At 35.5% G+C, this 22,708-nt stretch overlaps 1 protein-coding gene across 3 annotated transcripts in view; it reads right to left on the bottom strand.

Moving 5' to 3' along the window:
• SMC6 (structural maintenance of chromosomes 6) overlaps positions 1 to 22,708 on the bottom strand; it is a 35,637-nt gene that overhangs the window by 9,800 nt on the left and 3,129 nt on the right. For 2 of the 3 annotated variants that reach the window (XM_075145002.1, XM_075145003.1), the window contains exons 3-21: positions 20,218 to 20,366; positions 18,872 to 18,989; positions 17,981 to 18,086; positions 16,675 to 16,811; positions 16,066 to 16,127; positions 15,074 to 15,154; positions 13,418 to 13,519; positions 13,113 to 13,232; positions 12,910 to 13,008; positions 11,375 to 11,521; positions 10,893 to 10,981; positions 10,229 to 10,393; positions 9,068 to 9,246; positions 7,818 to 8,019; positions 7,566 to 7,680; positions 5,466 to 5,626; positions 3,612 to 3,747; positions 2,608 to 2,688; positions 536 to 706 (exon numbers count right to left, since the gene is read on the bottom strand). In XM_075145002.1, the coding sequence (XP_075001103.1) occupies positions 536 to 706; positions 2,608 to 2,688; positions 3,612 to 3,747; positions 5,466 to 5,626; positions 7,566 to 7,680; positions 7,818 to 8,019; positions 9,068 to 9,246; positions 10,229 to 10,393; positions 10,893 to 10,981; positions 11,375 to 11,521; positions 12,910 to 13,008; positions 13,113 to 13,232; positions 13,418 to 13,519; positions 15,074 to 15,154; positions 16,066 to 16,127; positions 16,675 to 16,811; positions 17,981 to 18,086; positions 18,872 to 18,989; positions 20,218 to 20,361 (2,415 nt within the window). In that variant the 5' untranslated portion in view covers positions 20,362 to 20,366. The remainder of the gene's footprint in view (positions 1 to 535; positions 707 to 2,607; positions 2,689 to 3,611; positions 3,748 to 5,465; positions 5,627 to 7,565; positions 7,681 to 7,817; positions 8,020 to 9,067; positions 9,247 to 10,228; positions 10,394 to 10,892; positions 10,982 to 11,374; positions 11,522 to 12,909; positions 13,009 to 13,112; positions 13,233 to 13,417; positions 13,520 to 15,073; positions 15,155 to 16,065; positions 16,128 to 16,674; positions 16,812 to 17,980; positions 18,087 to 18,871; positions 18,990 to 20,217; positions 20,367 to 22,708) is intronic. The other variant, XM_075145004.1, reaches the window with a different exon arrangement.

The raw sequence follows: 22,708 nt of genomic DNA, 5'->3' as shown, positions 1-22,708 counted from the left end.
CTTTGCTATTTATCTTAAGTCTTGCTATTTCTCTGCGATTTCCAGATGTCCTCTGTAGTCTTGAATAATTAAAACTATGTATTGGCACCTTCTGTGATTATGCAACTTGACAGAATAACAACCATTTCATACAGAACTTCAAATGCTATTTTGAAAACTGAACAGTTACGAACACTCTTAGCCAGGCCTTATCAAAAACAAATAAGCCAAAACAACAAATGTCATGCACTAAAAAGGAAAGTCAAGGAAACTGTTTTTCCTTCCTTTTCAGTCCATGACTAAAAATATCTGGAAACAAACTCTCTTTAAACATAAAACACTATAGCAACTACATTTAACAGTCAGCATCATCTTCAAAATATTGCCAAGCTTATTTCTTGACACGCTTTAGATGGAATGTTCTATTTCTATTTTCATAGGTAGACCTTAAATGTATCAGGAAGGAGCATACTCTTTTCTCCTGCCTCCTTTTAACCTCATTCCCCTTGCCACACAAAGGGAACAAATTAAAAATACAATAGGAAATAATTGCTACCTTAAGTGGACCAGCAATTTCTTCTACTTGATGAATTTTTTCTTTCATTTCTTCAAAATTTTTTTCAGCCACCTGGAGAATATTTTTCAGTTCTTCCATTTTTTTGCTTTGTTGCTGCATATCTTTTTTTACAGATTCCATCTTACCCTTATTTTCTTCAGCTTCATCTTCCTGTCAAAATATATTAAAATGAAGAACAATAAAAGGAGACATACATTTGCAAATTACTGTACAAGATTTTATTTTATTATCACTATCAGGGTACAAGTTTACATGCAATACTCTAACTCTAATAAGAGTACGAGCAGCTTGATGTAGTTGTCACTGAAGTCCAAAAGGAGAGACTGACGGATCTTGCAGGAGAACCACTAAATCAAACTGCAAAACAAAACGTGGAATTTCCTAATTATCTGACTGAAAATTAAGGGTACTTTATTTGGGAGTTGTGATGAAAAGACTAAAGGGGCTAGGATTTTGTGAAGACTTAGCCATGCTAATATTTCATTACAGTAATTTTTTAAACAAAAGAAGAAGGTAACTTCCCTCTGGATCTGTGACAGAGTATATACATCCAGTACACAAAGGAATACAGGAAGAGAAAGTGGATCGTCACTATTCCCTAGAAAATTATACCATTCCTAAAGAATTATCATGATACATACTTTCTGATTCAAAAAGACAAATATTCCAAAACCTGGGAAAAATATGTAAATGAAACCTTGTATTGCTAAGATTCTTTTTCACAATCAAACAATTGTGAAATCAAGGTAGCACTGAAGGATAAATACCAAGTGAAAGAACAACAATTAATCCATAGTAGTGGTCAGAAAGTGCGGAAAACAGAAAAACAACAAAAACCCAGGAACGGAATAAGGAGAAGCAAATATATAAATCTACCAGTTGCGTAAGGCCATTATCAGAAGGCAACGGTAAAAATGTTGATGTTGAAAAAGCAAGTGTCCAATAATTTTTAAACAGGAAGATATTCTCCTACAAAAAGGTAATAGACTATTTTTCCACCTCACCGAAAGGTCAAAGAATATACCTTTTTTTAAACCAACAGAACTAGATTATCTAGAAAAGAGAAACCCTACAAGAGCTTACAGAATCTGTACTGATCCCTTACATTTTAAGTAAATTTTGAAATGTTTACTTACAGTGAACAGTGTGTGCACACACACTGAAAGACAAACCACTGAAAAAGTGTGAATTTGTGCCAACACCAGAAGTGAAAAAAAAAAAAAATCTGGGCAATTTAGCCTCTCGCTGATCCCAGATAAAATAGTGGGAAAACTGGCACGGATTTTAACTGAAACAACTGTAGTCAGGATTACTATTAACACCTATCAGCATGACTCTCAGAATTTAAATCTTGGTCATATATACATTAGCTTATTACAAAGCAACAGTTGAAATTCATTGCCACCATCACACAAATCACAATAGATAATCAAACATTCTTTTTTCTGTTCTCAAACTGCTGTGCATACATTTTAAGAATACGTGGATAAGAATAAGAACATTGAAGAAACCATCATACCACCATGATCCTTCCCTAGGGTGATATATGAACTTTAAAACTTCTGCATGGTGAAGCTACAGCTAAGCAAGAAACTTTGGGTTCAGGGCAGAGTGGCAGTGCTGTGACATAAATTACGCTCCAGAGTGGCCTTTACCTATGCTTTGATGGTGCCACTTCTGACCTCCAAACCTACAGCACCATTTCTCCCTAACCAGTTTTACAGCACTGCAGGTCTGGAATGAGGAAAGAAAATGCATGGAATATCCCTTTACAACACCACCTTGCCTTCCATAAACCTGCAGTGTTATTGGTCTGAAAAAGGGCAGAAGTAAGAAAAAAGAAAAAAAAACCAAACAAACACCAACCAAAGAAAAGCTCACCAAAAATAAAATTATGCCACTGCCATAATTGTAGACATTCTGTAAAGTGTTACATTCTTCACTATTTATCCAACTTGTACACTAGTTGAAAATCTGCAGTATTTGCTTATTTCAAAACACTGCCAACATTAAAAGACATTATTAGACAAAATTTGATGATCTATTCTTACTAATGTACGGATGTCCACTGACTGGTGTTCTTCCATATTTTCAAGATCTGCTATTTCTGCATTTGTTGTTCTTATTTTTATCTGAAAAGAAAAAGAAAATAAATATTCTTAAGCTTATCTAAAGAGAAAAGTTCACATTTGTTCATTTAAGTAAACGCAGAAAGCAAGATATTTGGTCTTTCAGTTTCATTAGAGCCTACAAAAGACAGAACTCTTCCCACTTACCTATGGAATCCAGTTTTATAAGATATAACTTGTTCTGAAAGTCACATGCACTTTAAATCATTAAGTTACTATTGTATTTCCATTCAACATAACAATTGAATAAAATACATTTTATTTTTCCTTCAAATATTTATCTTCAGCAATTTGAGTCCATGTGCCAGGTTTTTTGCTGGTTCTTGTTTGTAATTTACTGAATATAGCCTTATATAGTATGTATTATCTTACACTGGCTAACTGTAACATCACTGGCCACCACAAATATATATCCTACCTAGAACTACTGGAAAACAAAGACAGACGACTAATAGTTGTAAAATGGTTTATAAAGAAATTAAAATTAAGAAAACTTAAAGGTGAAATATTCAGCATATTAAAAAGGGGTAAGAATATAAATGAAGAGCATGAAGAGAAACAAGATTCTGGGAATGAAGAGGCAAGCCCAACAGAAATAAAGGAGGGGGAAGCAGGGAAAAGACACTTGCATCAAATATTGCAACAACTTCCTATCTGCGTCAAAAAAGCAGTAGAAATTTGTGAGATTTAGCACAAGAGGAAGAAAAAAAAGAGATATCACACAGAAACAACAGCATATGCTAGGACTGAGGTGGCCTCTGTCGTTCTGTCCTAGATGATGAAAGCATACTACAAAAGTAAACAACATGAAAGCAAACAACAAAAGTAAGGATAAACATTAAAAACTCAAAATATATTGCAGAAGTCAAAATGAAATAGGGAAAGACTGACTAGTTTCTAAAAATTAACACTGTACCTATTTTTACCTGTAGTTCTTTCTGGTGCTGTCGATGACCTTGAAGATGATCTTCATTCTGCCTAATCTCATTTTCAATGGAATATAAATGTTGCTGAGATGCTGTCAACTGTGCCTTTTTGTTTTCAATTTCTTTCTCCAAGTGACTTTATAAACAAAGCAATATCGAGATATTATATATTAAACAGGTATTATTTATTACACACACACAGAAATACACAAATAAAAACTAAATGCATGACAAGACAAAGGGTAAAAATGCACTCCCCTAAAAAAAAAATCTTAAGTTTGTTATGCATTGGATGGTTTTAACGATCAATAAAGAAACACCAAAGCTCTACAGCAGAACTCATAGTTAATGACTAGCAGATAGCTGCTTGATGGTCCTAGTTCAATGCCTAGTGGATAAACCATTCATGTAATTTGAACTATCTGTAACCTCTGTTAGCAATTTTTCAAACAGGCCAAATGTTTGAACTAAACAGTGGTGTTACTTCTAAAAATACTACTGCATCTTGAGAGAAAACAAATACTTTGACTAGGACAAAACACTTCCAGTCAGAGAGAAAATACATTAACAGAAATGTGAAAACAATATCGTATATAGTCTCATACTTTTCCTTCTACAAAGGAGGTAATGTCCAGCGATTTCCATAATTAATTCTTTCAGTTTGTGATAAAACTATTTGAAATGCAAAACAAAGCTATTTTTTATTACTATTTAGAGATGGCAAAACTTTGATAAGTCTTTCACCCCTGCAAAAGAAAGGGGAAGCTTTACTAATATTACAGTAAAAAAAATAATCTTAATACAAGTGTTTAATCCAACTTTTTTTATAGATGCATGAAATGGGCTGATTAAGTCTGCTCCCAGAAACAGTGTTTAATAAATTGCATACACTATTCCAGATAAATGTGTCATTGCTTTAGTTCTGAAGTCAAGGGGGAAAGGTGGGAAGACATTTTTCCTTTTTAACTGGCCTACATCATTCCCCCATAGCAATATTGGTAATGAAGTGTTTATAACACTTTGAAAGTTAAGATAATCTTTGAGTGAAGTTCATTATATACTGACATGAACAAAGTAGGGTTACTGACATATTTAAAACTTTTAAGTTTACAGAAACATTTTTTACATTCAATTTAGTCTACACTATCAGCTATTAATACTAAAATTAAAATATTTACTTAATATGTCTGTAATATAACGTGAGCCTCAAAATAAAAGTATTCTGTTGTCACCAATTTGCTTAGTGACAGTTCAAGTTTGTAAACTTCGAAATATGTTTGGCCTTTTAAACTACCATTTTGAAAGTAATGAGAAAAAAACACACTAAAAAATAAAATGGGAGGGGAAGTCAAGTTTATCAGAGATACCTACCACGAGTGAAGTCAAAAGCCTGAGAAAACACAGATGCAAAGTTTTAAACCAGCAGGACTACCTGTGCCAACATAACTTTGGTTTGAATAATCAGGCTTCCTTTGCAGTAAACTATGATACCACTGTTCAGGTATTAGATTTTTAAAGAAAAAGCTTTGACTCTATACTCTTTTTCAGCAAGCGTAAAATAAAAAGGAAGGTAGCTAGATTTCCTGGAGTATTCAGCACAGAAAATCCCTACTTGCTTGTCAAGATTTACATGGCACAAGCTGAAAAATATCTAGGTACAACTCAGGTTTGCACCCATCACAGAAAGGCATTGAAATAAAGAGGTTTTCCAGAATTCTCAGAAAGGAAGCGTAAATCTCAGACAGAAAATAGAGAGACTGGAGAGTAGTGTACATGCAAATAGACAAATAGGCAATTCCACTATTCATGTCAACAAGTGCACTTTTTACAAATACAACATTGTAAGATGCTAACCTTATTTCTGCTTCAACATCTTTGCTTAGGAACTTGGGTCTGAGGTAATCAGAAGAGTAATACCGTCTTTCAAATACCTGATCACCTTCAGCAGTGAAAGCTTCTCTACAATTTTTTGGGGGCCGATTAAACTGCATTACTTCACGAGCTTTACGGCTACTCTGAAAAATACAATGGCCTTATCACACCAATAGAAAAGCAACCATCATTAAAGATATTAAATTAACACTTGTCTGGAAGTTCTCACCCAGAAATAATTTCAATTCCTAATGAGAAATAAGAAATACAGTAATGAGAGGATGTGAAAAAAAAAAATCTATAATGTCAAGAATCTGCTTTTCTTAGTTGAGTAAGACATTTATGTTCTCAAAAACCACCCACTTAGTTTAGCTGCCCATTTCTTTTATTCTATTACAAACTTATCTGCCTTTTAAGTTCCACAGTCTCATCAGTCCCTTATAATTTGCCATGGGAAAAAAAATCACTAACCAAAAGGTCATTATGCACAGGTATATTTAACTATCAAAAGTGGAATACACATACAGGAAACAATCTTCCAAAGAAAGCTGTGAAGTACATCAAACAATACTCAATTAAAGTTTGGGGAAACATGCTAGGAAAAAAAAAAGCCAAAATATTGCTAGTGCCAGACTAAGTGGTCACAAGTGCCTTGTCGGAGGCAATCATGTTATCCATTCAGAAGTATTATTTCTTCTGCACAATACCCATTCAACTTCTTTCAGATTCAGTTGAAATTGTTCAGGTAGGGCTCAATGACAATAATGTTATGAAAATCAGTGGTTAGGCAAGGCAGAGGGGGAAGAAAAAAATTAGGATTCCTGCCATGAGAAAAGCCTAGAAAGTCCAGCTGTCCAGCCCGTTCAGTAACGGCCACGCTTGCTAGACAGTCAGCTCTGCACTAGACAGAGCATAAACTGCCTCTTTTCCAGTAGGAATGTCAGAGGACAAACTGGGACAAGTGGTTTTGGAGAAAAACAAAATCCACAAGTAGTAAGCATCATTAGTTTTGCTGCTTATAGAAAACCCTGATTTTTTTTAAATAAAAGATTTGCACTCATCTCAAATGCTTTAACACTGCAGAGTCCAAGGGGGCTCTGGTTGTTGTGGTAGGTCAAAAATAAATTAGGCTGTGAATGCTAACAGGCAGCTGACAATTTCATGTAAAAGTAGGTGGTTGAATATCCGAAAGGGAACTTTCAAACTCTCAAGCACAGGCCTGCTACAGCCACAACTGATACCTAGCTACCAATTGCTAGGTACAACTGGTAGGGGCTGGTTGCAAATTTTGGTAACACCTGGACTACGCAAAACTGACACATGCTGAACCCACCAATTAATAAAGAGACATGAGACAGAGACAGCAGTTAGGAGACTTATCACGTGCACATGGACTATTTAAACTGGGAAACTAGAGTACTTAGAGGCCCAGAAAGGTGGTGGTGAACATCCCAGAAACAAACAGGTAAGATCCTGGAAACACATAGGGAGAGATCTGTAGAGACAAATCCCAGGGAATGCCAGGGACCTCGGCCAGCAACAGCCCAAACGGATGTGAGCAGCTGCACAGCAGGAACCGGTAAGATTTTCTGCCTGACCTTCCCAGACCAGCAGCAATCTCCCTCCTGGGGACAGAAGTTGAGACCTATAAAGGTAGCGTTGTAGGGGGCAGGGAAACAAGTGTGTGGAAATAAGAGTAAAAGCTCTAACCTTTCTGATTCTTAAATAAATCCCAGTATCTAAATCCACTATGGGTTGTCAGTTTACTCTGTGTCGCCCACGATAGAAAATAGTGAATTAGGATACTGACAGTTTATTGAATGCCAAGAGGGCCTTACTGGGAGCCCTACAGTGGAAACGTACATGTGTGTGTACTGCACTGTAACACTGACAACTGATACCGTCGAGGTCTACTGAGCCATCAGGGTCCTCACCTCTCCTCAGAGGGGCAAAAAGGAAAATAAAATAATCTTTCTCTACCTCTTTTGTCCATTACAGACACTATCAGTGAAGGTATCGTATATGCTCCATACAAAGAGAAATGCTTTTCTTTAAAGACCAATAGGGAGCATAGAGCCTTACTTTAATCAGCAGGATTGTTTCTATACCCCTCACATCAATCAAACAATTGGCAACCACTGGATGATCTATTTCCAACGCTGTGAGAACCGATGGGAATTCTGGATGATGAACTCCTCTGAAGAAAAGAAGAAAAACCACCATTCATAAAACTCACATGAGATTCTTTAAAAAAAAAAATTAAAAATAGTTCTTTTCAACTAATAATAATTTGAACCATCAAGGCTAAGCAATAAAATTCAAAACATAACTTACCTGTGTCTAACATCATAAACTTTATTCTGAAATTTATTTACAATTATTTGAGGTCTAAATCCATGTGGATAATATTTTGACATCAGTAGCTGAAGAGTTCTTTCATCACTATGATTATCACAGCAAAATGCCTGAACTAGGCTCTTTAAACAAGATTCAACAGCCAAGGTCAGTTCAGCATCTTTCGGATGAATGAAAGCACCTAAATAACCATAAGAGACAAGGACTTAGGAGCTGTGTTCCATAACAAAACATCCAGTAGTGCTTTTTTACCACTCAAGGTTTTTGTTTTGTTGTCTTACGGGTTTTTTTAAGAGTCTAAAATAAACTTTTCTTACAAGAAGAAAAAAAGAATTAAGATAAAAAGATAAAAATCAGACAAGCTACCCTGAGGACACAGACATATAATTTCTCTTCCCATAGAGACACCTATACATATTCAGAGGCCTACACTTTCTTCCAAGTTCTTTGACAGGTCACTACTAACCTCCATTAAGGTACTAACTTTATGGCAGCTCAGCAGAAGTATATCAAAGCAAAGACTGCTTATCAACAATTTAATGCTTTAAGGTTGAAGGCAGAGGAACAACTATGCTGCAAGTTAAACAAACATGAAGATTTCCATTATATCACCTGTATTCAGTAGTACATGTGTTTACACATTCTTACCTTGCCGTAAATGCCAAGTACTTAAGTACTTGGCCTTTAAACTTATATCCAGAACATGCTGAAGCCATTACTCCCATTCACAACTGAAAACAGCATTCACTATCAGAGCTGGTCAAAAAACTAATGAAACCAAAACTTTCCAAGAAAACCTCAACTGTTCTGTCTGAGTTGCTCCATGCAAAACATCTCAAGTTTGACAAGCCCACAAGTTAGCTGCTGGATATTTTGAAAAAAGTCTGTCCAAGAGCTGGACAGCGCTATCCACCAAGGAACAAGTAGCCAAAGCACAGTAGTCTGATGCTTAGCGGGTGTGGGGGAGTTGGAGGCGTAAATTGAAAGTTTACCATTGTAACTACATAAAATACCTTAAAAAAAACAGCTGGAAAGTGAGGAAAAACAGTTGATGTTAGCTAGTTCATGTGATGAAAAGGACAGAAGCAAAAGATAACCTACCAGGATAAAACCTTAGTCTAGAAAGTACAGAAGAAATATATATCTGAAGTTCCCTAAAGAACAAATAGTTTTTCTAAAAGATCGCTGGAAATATTCTAAAGGCTGTCTTTTCCAGCAGTCATTCTTACCTAAAGGTCCAACAGGTTTGTGTTTAAAGCGCCCTTGCCTATAGGCTGTTTCAACAGCTTCAAGAAATGCTGGTGCATGTTGTCCAAATCTTTTCAAGGTGTTTGTTTTACTATCTTTCAGCTCTCTCAGCTGTTTCTGCTTGGCATCCAGTGCTTGTTTCGCATCACAATCTTCTCTCCTAAGAGAACAGAATTTTTTTCAGTAGCAACAGCTTATGAAGCCTTAATTTGATTAAAATAATTATAAAGTCTCATTTTTCAAGTACTAATAGGACAGTGTATCAAGACCTCAATACTTCAACATACAGCCAGCTACACACATCCAACAAAAAAAGACAAGACAGACAATTACTACTTTGCAACAGTTTTACAAAACTTATTTCCAACAATTTATAATAAATTTATTTTATTTCTAATTATATGCTTCAATTTCACTGTCTTCTACAAAGGCCTTCAACAGAAGGCAAAGTAACTGTTAGTCACAATAATTGATAAAAAATGTTTAAACTAATACTTCAAATGCAGTAAGCAACAATTCTCAAATCTCTTAAGACAATAAATGACAACATCGCCATAATCCCCTCTGGTAATCATTGTTCAAGTTCAGGTTTCCAAATCAAAGCCAAAGAGTGTTTGAGTGTTTGGTTTTTTTTTTTAGTTCGGGTATGGGCTAAATTGGTATTTGAACCACTTTCTTCAAAGTCTCTATAAATTTGCCTTTAACTATAGATACAATAATTACCCCTAAGTGTATCTATTTCCTTATATTGTGTTATATATCCTGTGACATCATATCAGGATGTACTAGTGTATTAAACATGAAAAAATTTAAATCGTAGTCCGCCCATAGGATGATAAGAGAATAAGGGACAGTTGGTGTGAGGAAGAAAGAAGGTATTAAACTGACAGTATGGTTTTATAGCAGGCTTTAAATTAGTAATACCTTTCACCTTTAATGACAAAACAGTTTTCTTGATTTTCCAAAAGTTTTTAAATTAAGTCACATTGTGCCAAAGACAAAAGTTTAGCAAGTTCTAAGATAAATTAGGGAAAAAAAAATAGAAACTGAAGCCTAATACCTCAGGGAATGCAGGTACATGAGAAGGGACCTCTTATAACTTAAAACAAAGGAAAACAGTTACATTCAAAAGCATAACTTACCTAAGTCTAGCATGTTCTTCCTTACACTTATAAATAGCCTGCTGAAACTGATCCACCTGTTGACCAATCATTATTTCTTCATCATGGAATGCCTTTAACTGTTCCCTTAAGTGTGCGATTTTCCTTTGACTTTCCAATTTTTCAGGCTCTGAAACCTGATTAGCACTAGAAAAGATCATACTTCAATATTTTAAAACCACACTGATGATTTATAAGTGACACAAACTTTGTTTTATTATGTGTATCATACAAAAAATTTATGTATCAGAAAGTTATATTTAAGATTCTGTGCATTTACAAGACCCACAAAGTGTAAATATATTTTTTTTTTTATTTGTAATCACAAATAACTCTCCCAGTTATGTTCCTATTACATTTAGTTTAGGATATATTTGTTTTGCAACACCATGGAAGCTAGAAAACGTATATTATCACCAATGAAGAAGAAAAGCTTTTTTTCTGCACAATCACCTCATCACCTTCTAGTCAAAATCTTGGTATGCAAAGAAACAGGATCAGAAATATTTAAATATTTAACTGGACCCTGCTTAAATTTAAATAAATATTTTCTGTACTGCAGATTTTCTCATTAATCAGAAGAGCTCACTCCCTGCATACCTATACCTTAATAAACATATACTGTAATCACTATATCTGTATTTACCTGCTTTTCAGTTCTTCAATTCGTTTATTTAGCTGTTCATCATCTTTTCCCAGACGTTTTAACTCAGTTTTGAAACGATTATAAAGTACCTATGAAGGAAACAGGATACAGTAGTTTAATAAACAGAAGCAAGAAATAATTTCAAGAAGAACTACAGTTTTGAGAAAATAAACACTGAACTGCATCAAAACAGACAAACATAACTTGAATTTCAAGAATGTGAAAAAGAAGTAATAGCATAGTTAACTTGAATGATATTTCTTTTGACCTAAACTTAACACTGCTTAACATCTGTGTAAAGATATAAACTCTATGGCCCGCAAACAGAAACTACTTGCATGTCCAGCAGGAAATTGCACCTATTTTGAACTGCACTATGGATTCAGGGAGCCTAGACTCGGATGGAGAAGTACATATGGGTAGTACATGGATAAGATCAAAGCTTTAAATTGGTATGAATTTTGAAAGTTCTTTTTGCCTACCTCAGCTTCATTGACTGCTTTTCTTCTTGCCTGCACATCAGCCTTCAAAGAGATACACTGAGGATGCAGGGCTTGTGCTTCTTCATTTATTGTTATCAACTTGTCTTGTATTGCTTTGTATTTTTCTTCTGCTTCATTCACTTTTACCTTTGGTGCAAAAAGAGAATAATACACAAGGAGTAATGAAGCGAAATTTTCTTCAAAACCTCTTAATGCTACAGAAGAAATCTCTTTCAAAAGAATCCATCTAACATGTCTCATTTGCCTTTTTTTTTGTTAAAAAAAATAAACCAAGTCATTGCCACTATGGATATGCTAAGATGAAAATTAATAAAGGAAAATACTCAGGAAATCAACCAATTACCAAATCTGGGAAGTAAACCGCAACCTTCTTTTCTAACTCATGGTTTACTCAAACACAGGACTCTTACTGCAATAAGGCCAAGTATCATGATATGAAAAGAAGTGAAACCAGTATCTGGACAACATTCCTTCAACACTACACAGACATGTTCAGCCACAAAGTAAAAACATCTCAAATGTAAAACAAACACATACTTCTTTTTTTTAAACATTAAAAAAATAAAAATCAATGAAAAATGAGTGCCAATTCAGAAAATTTGGTGAAGGAGTTTTAATAGACTGAAAAATTCAGAAAAACGATGCCTATCTCTGCAAAAGATGTATTTCATATGTGAATCTGAATGTTCGGCAAAATTATTCTTTCTGGCTACCTACAGAAGTTTTAAGTACCATGCAAAGAGGCTGTTAAATATCCAGATGTCTCCTGAAATCAAACACTCATCTTTTCTACAGGCAATGATACCCAAGGAAACCTACTTGACAGATCTCTGAAAGATGCTCCAACGTTACAGAAATAGGCACCAAGTAAGTACTCTCAACAATAAAACAGTTTAAATTACTGTTCACTGGTATATGCAATGCTAGTCCTCTCAAATTCCCAGTCAAAATAATATAACCCTTACCTGAAACAAAAGTATCAGCATGAAAACGACACCTCCCCCCCCACTAAACAACAGAAAACAAAATGTCCTGATATTATCATCCAATGAAATATGGCATGCAAATGTTACTATTAAGTTTTAGAAGGCTAAAAAGGTGTATAAATGGGAATGTTCTTAGCTGCTTGTGAAAAGCTAAGATGGCCAGTTTCAATAGCTTACAAGCTAAAGGACAATCATAGTTTAAATATTTTTATTCTTGAGTCAAAGAGCCAAAACTAGAGTGACATATAGAATCATAGAATCATTAAGGTTGGAAAAGACCTCTAAGATCATCAAGTCCAACCGTCAACCCAACACCACCATGCCCACTACACCATGTCCCTAAGCGCCTCATCTACACGCCTTTTAAATACTTCCAGGGATGGTGACTCAACCACTTCCCTGGGCAGCCTGTTCCAAGGCCTGACAACCCTTTCAGTGAAGAAATTTCTCCTAATGTCCAGTCTAAACCTCCCTTGGCGCAACTTGAGGCCATCTCCTCTCGTCCTATGGTTTAAACCGTATACGTACCTGGCATTCTTCTAGCTTCTGAACAAGCTTCTCTGTATCTCCTTCTTCAGCTCTGATGCCTTCTTTGATTGGCTGTATTTCTTTTTCCATCTCACCCACCTAAATAGCGGCATGTATTAGCATATATCAGAATGTCTGCAGCAGATTGGGAATAATTTGAAGTACGTTTCATATGAGGAAAAATATTTTAACAAGACATTTACCACTGCCCATGCCATTTTATGTTTCAAATCCTCAAGATGATTTCGCATCTCATTCACAAACCCAAAGCTTTTGTAACGTTCCTTTTTTTCACAATAAAGGTCCTTAAGTTCTTGAAGACGCTTAAAAAAAAAAAAAAGAGAGGTTCAATCGTAAGTGCAAAAAGCTGTGATATAATACGAAATCTTGGAAAGATTTTTTTTTTTAAATTTAATGTCACCGAGACCCAATCAAATCAAAACTATGCAGCTTCACTCCTATAGTTATTTCAGTGCTCAGATCTGTACTAATAATTACTTTTACATACGTCTACTCCTTGTTCTATCTGAATACAAGTATTTTCTTTCGTTTTCATAATAGATGAATAATCTTCTTTCATCTGTTCCAGCTGAGTTGCCTTCATAAAAAACTAAAAAGGAATAAAAAGTTGCAGATGTCAGATTCAGCAGCTTATCTAAGTGAACTTTAAATAATTACCTTATAAAGACCACTCATCCCAACCTCTATGCATGCTGAATGATACCCAAAGTAAAATAACTGGTGGGGTATTTCTGAATAATGAACTAACTTAGTAGTGTCCTAAATTTTTTTTAAATTTATCAATGTCTTTAGAGAAAAGAAACTTCAAAAAATTTGTTTTTGCAAGTGGATGACTGCTACAATCAGACAGTGTACTGGGTCTGGCTGGAATGGAACTAAGTTTCTTCATAGCAACTATTATGGTGCTGTGTTTAGATGTGCGACCAAAACAACGCTGAAAACACACTAATGTTTTAGTTGTCGCTGAACAGTGTTGGTATAGCATTAAGGCCTCCACTGTTTCTCACTCTGCCCTCCCCGTGAATAGACTGGCGGAGTGTGCAAGAGGTTGGGAGAGGATACAACCAGGTAGATGACCCCAACTAACCAATGAGATATTCCACCTCAAAAAACGTCGTCATTGTTGTGGTTTAACCCCAGCCGGCAACTAAGCCCCACACAGCCGCTCACTCACTCCCCCCCATGGTGGGATGGGTGAGAGAATCGGAAAAGGAAGAAAACTCGTGGGTTGAGATAAAGACAGTCTAATAGAGAAAGCAAAAGCCGCTCACGTAAGCAAAGCAAAACAAGGAATTCATTCACTCCTTCCCATCGGCAGGCAGGTGTTCAGCCATCTCCAGGAAAGCAGGGCTCCATCACGTTTAACAGTGACTTGGGAAGACAAACACCATCACTCCGAAAGTTCCCCCTTTCCTTCTTCTTCCCCCAGCTTTATATGCTGAGCATGACGTCATATGGTATAGAATAGCCCTTTGGTCAGTTGGGGTCAGCTGTCCCCGCTGTGTCCCCTCCCAGCTTCTTGTGCACCCCCAGCCTACTCACTGGTGGGGTGGGGTGAGGAGCAGAAAAGGCCTTGACTGTGTGTAAGCACTGCTCAGCAACACCGAAAACATCCCTGTGTTATCAACACTGTTTCCAGCACAAATCCAAAACACAGCCCCTTACTAGCTACTGTGAAGAAAATTAACTCTATCCCAGTAAAAACCAGCACAGCCATGCTCAGCAATAAAAAGGGAGAGGAGAGAGTTTGGGGGGGGGGTTAGTCATCTTTTGCTCGGGAACTGGCTGGGCATCGGTCTACCTATGGGAGACGGCGAGCGATTGCCTTTGTATCCCTTGTTTTGTTTTGCTTGCTTTCTCTCTTCTTCCAGCTTTTCCGTCATTTTTTAAACAATTTTTATCTCAACACACAATTTTTTTTTGCTTTTACTCTTCCTTTCCCCTTTCCCCATCCCAAGCAGGGGGTAGCAGGGAAGGGAAGTAAGCAAGTGGCTGTGGGGTGCTTAGCTGCTTACCTGAGTTAACCCACAACAGGTCATTACAATTAAGAATTCTGATTTTTTTTTTTCCTCCAAATGCCACCTCTAAAAATTTAAAATCAGTATTTTAATGTTTAATCAAAATGTTAAATAATTTTTCTTACCTTGTACTTGTCACCTTCATTTTTAGACTGTAAAAAGTGCTTACTCATCTCTTGGGTTAAAATAGACACAGGATTATCTACCTGTAACAATAAATTACTTTCTTTTTATTTTAAGTTTAAAAGTTCTCATGTAACTGCATATCCATAAAAGTGAGCGAACCATCTCCTTGCTCCACTACCCGCAACTCAGTCATAAACTGAGAGAAGCAGATCCAGAAATTAAGATTTCTTCTCCCCTCACCTCTTTTTTTTTTTTAAACAAAACAAAAAAACCTCACAACAACAAACAAACAAAAAATTTAAAAAATCCAACTCCATCAAGTACAAATTAGAACTGCAACGACAACTAAGGAACTGTTTCCAGGAAGATAACTGACTTCTAGAAAGATAGTGCCTGTTTTTTCCATTTATTTAACAAGATCAGCATTAGGAATTTTGTCCAATGCTGTTTAATTTCTCATTATTTAATTGATTGAAGTATTGCATTTAATGCAATGAATTGCCTCATATTTTCTTACGGAAGTTTCCACAAAATAAAATCAATGGATACTAATAGAAGTTTATATTATTTGAAAGGCTGAATATGTTGAATATTTTAAACTTCATGTGCACTACCTGATCTTTCCTTAATCACTTCAGTAGCAAAAGCACACTCAAATTTCTGCAACAGCAAAAACTGAAATAACGAGCAGAAAAAAAGCGCTCCAGATATGAAAGAAACCTGCATATGCTAAGATTTTCATTAACAGGATACATGACTCATGGCTCACAGATCATACCAAATACTTATCTGTCTGGGACAGAATCTTATTCTGCATTGTATGAGGTATAAATTTCAATTTTCTTTTGCCGTTGCATTAGATCTTGAAAGAACACGGAAGAGATGAACCTCTCTCATTTAACGAAATGGAATATTGTTTTTTAATTGAAAAATTATAACATCACATGCTGATGTCTTAAATTGCACAGACTTTAAACACTATAACAATTACCTGTATGTTAAAGTGATCCAGTATTCCTATGAGTTCCTCTTTTTTTGAAGAAATTAAGGTCCCTAATGGTAAAAAAAAGAAAGAAAAAAATACCAATAGGTCCAAAGCAAAGACACATAAAATGCCTTAGCCTTTTGTTCAATCTAGTGGTTGTTAGTAAATGTAAAAACTGAGATTAGTATTTTTGTAATGCAGATTTAGTCCTAAATGAGAAACACTATTTTGTTGGGTTTTTTAATCTTGCCAATATATTTACATTTCTACACAAAGTCCCTCCTTGCCTCATAAACCCTCTGTGACAGAATTTAGGTAAATCAGCAAATTCAACAAAAACTCAAAAAGACTAAAAACTATGCTCAGCCTCATCACACAAGCAGATTTTCATAAAGACAAATACTGTATGACCTCACACCATGCAGAACCTGACACAACTGCTTTTGACATGCTAAAATATTCTTAATCTAAGGTAAACACAAAAAAATGGACAACATCATCCTTGAATGATGAATGAAATGAGAAACATCATCCTTTACTAACATCAAGGCATGTAAAGCAATGAAAACATTTAAAGAGTTTCTAAGACTGAGAACAAAACAAATTATCACCAACCAGATTTGCTTTTCAGTCTATAACTTCTGCTTCCATCCAGATTAATGCGCTGATTTACAATAATAGAGGCACCATACACTTCTGGTTTAAATGCATCTCTACCTTGGTTTCGCAATGTTATGGAAATATCTGCAGAACTAAAAAATACAAATAATAAAAAAGACAACTGAAATTAGTTCAAAAATCTTAAAAAAAACAAACCACAACATTCTAATTTTCCACAAAAATTGTCCTGTGTTGTACAGGTCACGACTGGAGGTCACTCATAGTGCCAAATGGAACAACATATATGTATGTTGTTTGAACCAAAAAAGCCTTGGAGACACATGGCCAGAAAGGCTGCCATACACTGACTTGTTTGCACCTTCTATGCTTCAGATAAATCATGAGCCAAAAGTAAATAGTTGTGAGAGCAGATTTCCCCCACCTTCCCTTCCCATGTGAGTGCCCCATCTTTACGTTGCAGAATCAAGTTGCTTTTTTGCTCTCCTGTCCCCAAATTGACTTCTGTAGAAAACAATTGCTTAGCTTCTACAGCCATCCCTAACCAAAGTAATCTATAGCAGAATGCTTAAGGTGTTCTTCTAGAAAAGAAGAGATGTGGTTTCAGTTCTGAATTCAGATTTTCTATTTCTCAAGTGAACGCTGAAACATTAAGTTATTATACATAAGGCAGGTACTGCCAACAATTTTACTCCAGGCACCTCTGAAAGGAAAAGCCTGGGGCTCCGAGTTACAGCTTTATGTAAATGTAAACTTTTAAACCTCCTCTCCTATCTTTTTATTGAGTCCCCTAAACATGTTATCCCCGCTTTTACAGCGGACATGAATCCACTTCCTGCATGTTAAATAATCCACCTATATGTCAAGGTCTTTATATTGTATATTCATTTATTCATTCAGAGAGACAGAAAAATAATTAATCTCACTGCTCGCAGGACAATGATAACTAGTTTCCTATGAATTTTTTCTAACGAACTCAATTTTTCTGTAGGATATTCAAGTACCTCGTGGAAGTAATATGCAAGAACTGGGCAATATGCAGACATATCATTATGTTAGCTAGTTCAGACATAATGGTATACTACTGGTAAGTTACTGGTAAAATTTCTAATGTGGTTTTTGTTTGTAGTTTTGGGGTTTTTTGTTTAAATATGGTCTCTTCAGTGTTAAGCTTTTTATTCAAATCTGGTAGATCCAATAAGAGAACAGACAAAACGAAGGTGAACAGAAAACTGATCAGTTAACTTGAATCACAATCACTAAACAGCATGTTCAACCTTAAAACTAAAATAGTTTTACTTACGTCTCTCCATCTCGTACAAACATTTTTAACGAGGAACCTCTATTAGTTGCAGTGGCTTTTCCACCAAGTCCAACAATAAGAGCAGTTAATACAGAACTTTTTCCACCTGTAATAGAAGCATTGAACTTTTTTTAAACTGAAGTTCTTCTAACTCTTTATCCGGTTCACTCATATTACAGATTTTTGTTTGCTTATGTATTCATGCACCTAAAGTCCAAATTCTGTCTTTATTGAACAGACATACAAAATAGCGATAACTCTAGAAAAACATCTGCCACTTCCCAAGGTTCTCCCTAAAAAAAAAAAAACCAAACATGCTGAGCCAAACTTCTGTTACTTCTATTCAGCAATTTGCATTCAACAAGATGTCCTATCTCAGGAGGGAAGACTCTCCTCTTCCTTACAAGCATACAGAAAACACGTATACAGCAAAAGAAATCAAACACCCATATCATTCATATAACTATCTGAAAGGTTTTAAGCGCTCTTTCAAAATTTATGTTTAATCTTTGAAATTCTCTTTCCAAAAGAAGTGAATTTACACAAGTAAGTATGATTTCCTTCTCCTATAATATTTTCTGCATGACATATACTTGGACAATTACTGTGCATTTAATAATAAGTACATTTAGTTTAAATATAAATTTATGTATGATTTAGCTATGAAAAGTTTTATATTCACATTATCTTTTGCAAATCTCCGAATTTAAGACCTAACTTTTTCACCAGCCTTGAACTACTGGGATAGACCTGTGTGGCTCCCAAGTCCAAAAGTGAATTCGCCTCCATTCCTAAAAGATGGCTAGCAATTCTTTTTCAAATAAAAATTACATATTCCAAATTATTAACAAAAGTGTTCTTTGACAAAGAAATGATGCAAGTAATACTTACTTCCATTGTTTCCAACAACAAAATTGAGATTTGATCCAAACTGAAAAGGCCCTAACATCGAATGGCACATGAAGTTCTTCAGCTGGATACTTTCAATTATCCCAACTTCCCCTACAGTCTAAAGAATTAACAATTAAGACTGCTGTTATGTATGCATTTTAATGAGATACAGTTTATCTGTTTTAAATATAATGAGAATTCAGACAACAGTATGATATAAAACATCGATAGTTACAAACTACAAGAAAATCAGAAGGGTTTCATGACACTATGAAAAGTTGCTTGCTACAGACCAGTTACGTAATAAAGAGGAAAACAGTTACCAAAGCTGATCGCTCACCCATAGTAACCTTCAGTTCTCCCCATAACTGACTTATAATTAACACAATATAAAAGATTAAGATCATTGATTCTATACAGTTGTCAGAGCAGTAATAAAGACCATCATGGAAAGACTTTTTTGTTACTTGAATAATACCATTTGTGAGAATTCTTAGCACAGCTTAGAAGGAGGGAAATTAAATTAGACCAGGAAGGAGGAAACAAAACTAGAAATGGAACAGCCCACTCTTCAACTGGTGAAGTATTGTTTTGACAAGAAACTTTAGTTTTATCACCAGTGCTTCAGAAAAGCAATGTTTTCTAATAAAACAAAGGCCTCAGGAAAAATAAACAAACCAATGACACAGAACAGCTGCTGTTCAAAAAAATGAAGTGAGGAATAATGCTTCTGCGTACCAAAAATCAACCACAGTGTCTCATAATACACAAGACACTGTTTGCAATCTCAGAAATTATTTTTAAAAATCCTCCATCAAATCAGAATTCATCTATTACAGAAAAGCAGAAAAAAAATGGTATTCCTGTTTTCAAGTTTCATTTCCATCAAAATATGCACTTCAAACACTAGATTTTTTTAGTCATTTGAAAGTGTCGGCTATGCAAAACAAACAAGTATTTGGTGCTTCTTTTAGTAAATAATTTGTTTTCTAAATATTTTCTCTGCTTTTACTACAGCCATAAACCAAATATACTGTACTTCTATGAAACAAAACCTGTTTCCTTTATTTGGTTATTTGACAACTTCAGTAGTATTCATTCTATAAAACCAGAGTACTGTTATTTTATGATCAACTGTTATAAATAACTACATGACCCAAAAGACATAAGGTAAGAACGAACTCATGCAGAAATCCTCATCCCAGACATTACCTCTAGTTTCTTTTATATTGGTTCCACTGAAGCCTACATGCAAGACATTTATTTCAACGTCAACCAAAAGCACAGAACTTTTTTATATCAACTTTTTCTTACATCCCCCCCACCCAACTTTTTAAACAACTTACCGACAGTAAAGAGGAATTACTATCAGCTGATGACTCTGAATTTTCTTCTTCATTAGACTCATCGCTGTGTTCATCTGTGTATTCTTGTCTCTGTCTTTTGTGGGATCCAGGGTTCGAAATACTTTCTTCCTTTCTCTTACCCATGAGTACTGAAAAATGAAAGTAACGAAAGATTATAGGTTTCAGTCTTCTAGATGAAAACATATCTACAGATGATAGCACTGACATATCGATTTATTTACTTTTATAAAAGAAATATTAAGATCATAGCAAACATTGCAACAAACAAATAATCTTTCAGAACTGAAATCTCAGTGAATTTAAGCCTAAGCTTATTACGAAGAAGTTGTATTAGAACAAAAGAAACACAACTTCAATATTCTCATCAAGCTGAATTTATTTGTTGATTAACAACAAAATCAACCTTGATTCTGTTTTCTTTAGTACATTAGACTTTGGGATATTTGCTAGAATTGTTTTTGGTTAGTGATGGAGTTGAAGATTAAGTTGTAAGAAGTACATAAGTGTCATAGTATGATCAGCAGCATCCATGCAGGTTTGATTAGTGAGCTGCGCAGCCAAAAAGAAAATGTATTAATTATGTCATTGACAAATGCCTAAATAGTAATATGCAGAACACATAAAAGTGCAATAAAGGAAAATTTAGAATCATAGCACTGTTCCTGTGCTGTTTCTTGCATGCAGCCACCCTGCTTTTGTGAAGCAGTGTAATGTGACCCCAGTAAACAAAATGCTGTTATTTTACTAATGAAGGATAATAATTCTTTAATATAGAGAACATATGTATATGTTTCCTCTACAAATGACTAAATAACGCACAGACTTCCCGCGCTACTGACTGGTCAGAAATGAATCTTGCAAAAGCAACAAGGTCTACTAAAGTCACATATAACTGAAAGAACAAGCATCAAGATTAGTCAAAATCTCACATTTTCTGTAACTGTACCCTTAGGGCATGTTTTTTATTCCCCCAAAAGTACATATTACATTCTTCACACCTAGAATCCCAAAGCACTACACAAAACATGGGCGTTCACATACTTTTGCCCAAAGTAGAAGCAAGGTCCTGTTTATACAAAGGCAATGCACAATATTTTTATTTGCCAGTAGTTAAGTCACTTCCTGGTAAGTGTCCAAAACAGGCTAAAACTGACATCAGCTGCATAGTTTTCTGACATCAAAAAATTTCTGAAATGGAGTATGTTCTCATACTCAGACAACTTTGTTACTGGAATTTAACCTAGAGCTCCCTTCTAGGAAAGACTGCAACCAACTTAAATGCATCTCACCAGTTGGAGCAAAATTCAGAGGCATTAAATGTAATTAATATCCACTGCTGTACAAAGATCACTGCATGACACACGGCCTAAGAGTAGGCTGAGTTTATTTACAAAAATAAATAAATAGTATTTTTTTTTTTTTTTAAAATGCCATGGGGTGCAGGAAAGGAAAGAATGACCAGCATTAGAGACATTGTATGTCCAAAGTTGATACCATGTGTCATGGTTTGAGACCAAATTGACTGTGTGGAGACTAAACACACTGGGGGCTTGGATACAAGAACACTTCTAGTCACAGATACATTTAACGATAACGAGTGACCACTTCTTGTCCCACAGGACAGATGGGACGATCCAGGAGAGAAGGTAGGCAGGTCAGATTAACAGTTCCTAGCAAGATCTCCTGTGTGCTGCAGGGGAGATGACACGGTCCATGAGAAAGCTGGGTGGATCAGCACAGCGGTTCCAGCTGTGCCATACACAGCCTCAGGGCCCCATGGAGCCCCCTCGTTAAAGCCCTCGGGCCCTCCCAGAGGTTCTCTGTGGGTCTTGCTCCACATTCTCTCTTTAAATGTTTTAAGATTAATAACTTGAAGAATCTAGAGAGAAATCAATGAAATCAAGACTGTTAAATTACAACTTTAGTCATAAGAACTAGCACTGCAATGGAGAGGAGCAGTCTTTCCTCCCTCTGCCTCTTCTGTTTCTGTCTCATCCCCCTGAGTTCAAGCAGCTCTTTGCACAGCAGAATAATAAACTGTCTCAAGGCACTGATTCTACTGAAATTAATGTAGGAAAAAGCTTTTTTCTTTTTAAATGAGGTAAGTTTCCCAACCATTTCACCATGCAGATCTGTACATTCGGGTAATTGTAGAGAAAGAGAGTGCTTCTTTGAGCAGCTTCTTTTACTTGTGTCAGCTTAATATTCTGGTCAAACTACAGCCTGTTTCCAACTGACGGAAGGTCAGATAGCTCATACAACCAAGGATCACAGACAATAGCATTTCTTACATGAAACACCACAGACACTAAATTTGTTACATCATTACAAAGAGTATTTAATTTCTATTCTAGATATTTGTTGACTGTTTTATAAAATACAGTGTCTAATAATTCCCTCATTAATTTTCTTTGACACAGCATCTAAATGATAAAAAATAATACGCATCTCTTTCCACTAAGTGCAATGA

Source organism: Calonectris borealis, chromosome 3 (genome assembly GCF_964195595.1).
Source record: "Calonectris borealis chromosome 3, bCalBor7.hap1.2, whole genome shotgun sequence".
In the NCBI taxonomy this organism is placed as follows: domain Eukaryota; kingdom Metazoa; phylum Chordata; class Aves; order Procellariiformes; family Procellariidae; genus Calonectris; species Calonectris borealis.
Note: the sequence above shows the minus strand (reverse complement) of the source record. Positions and strands in the feature narration are given on the sequence as shown.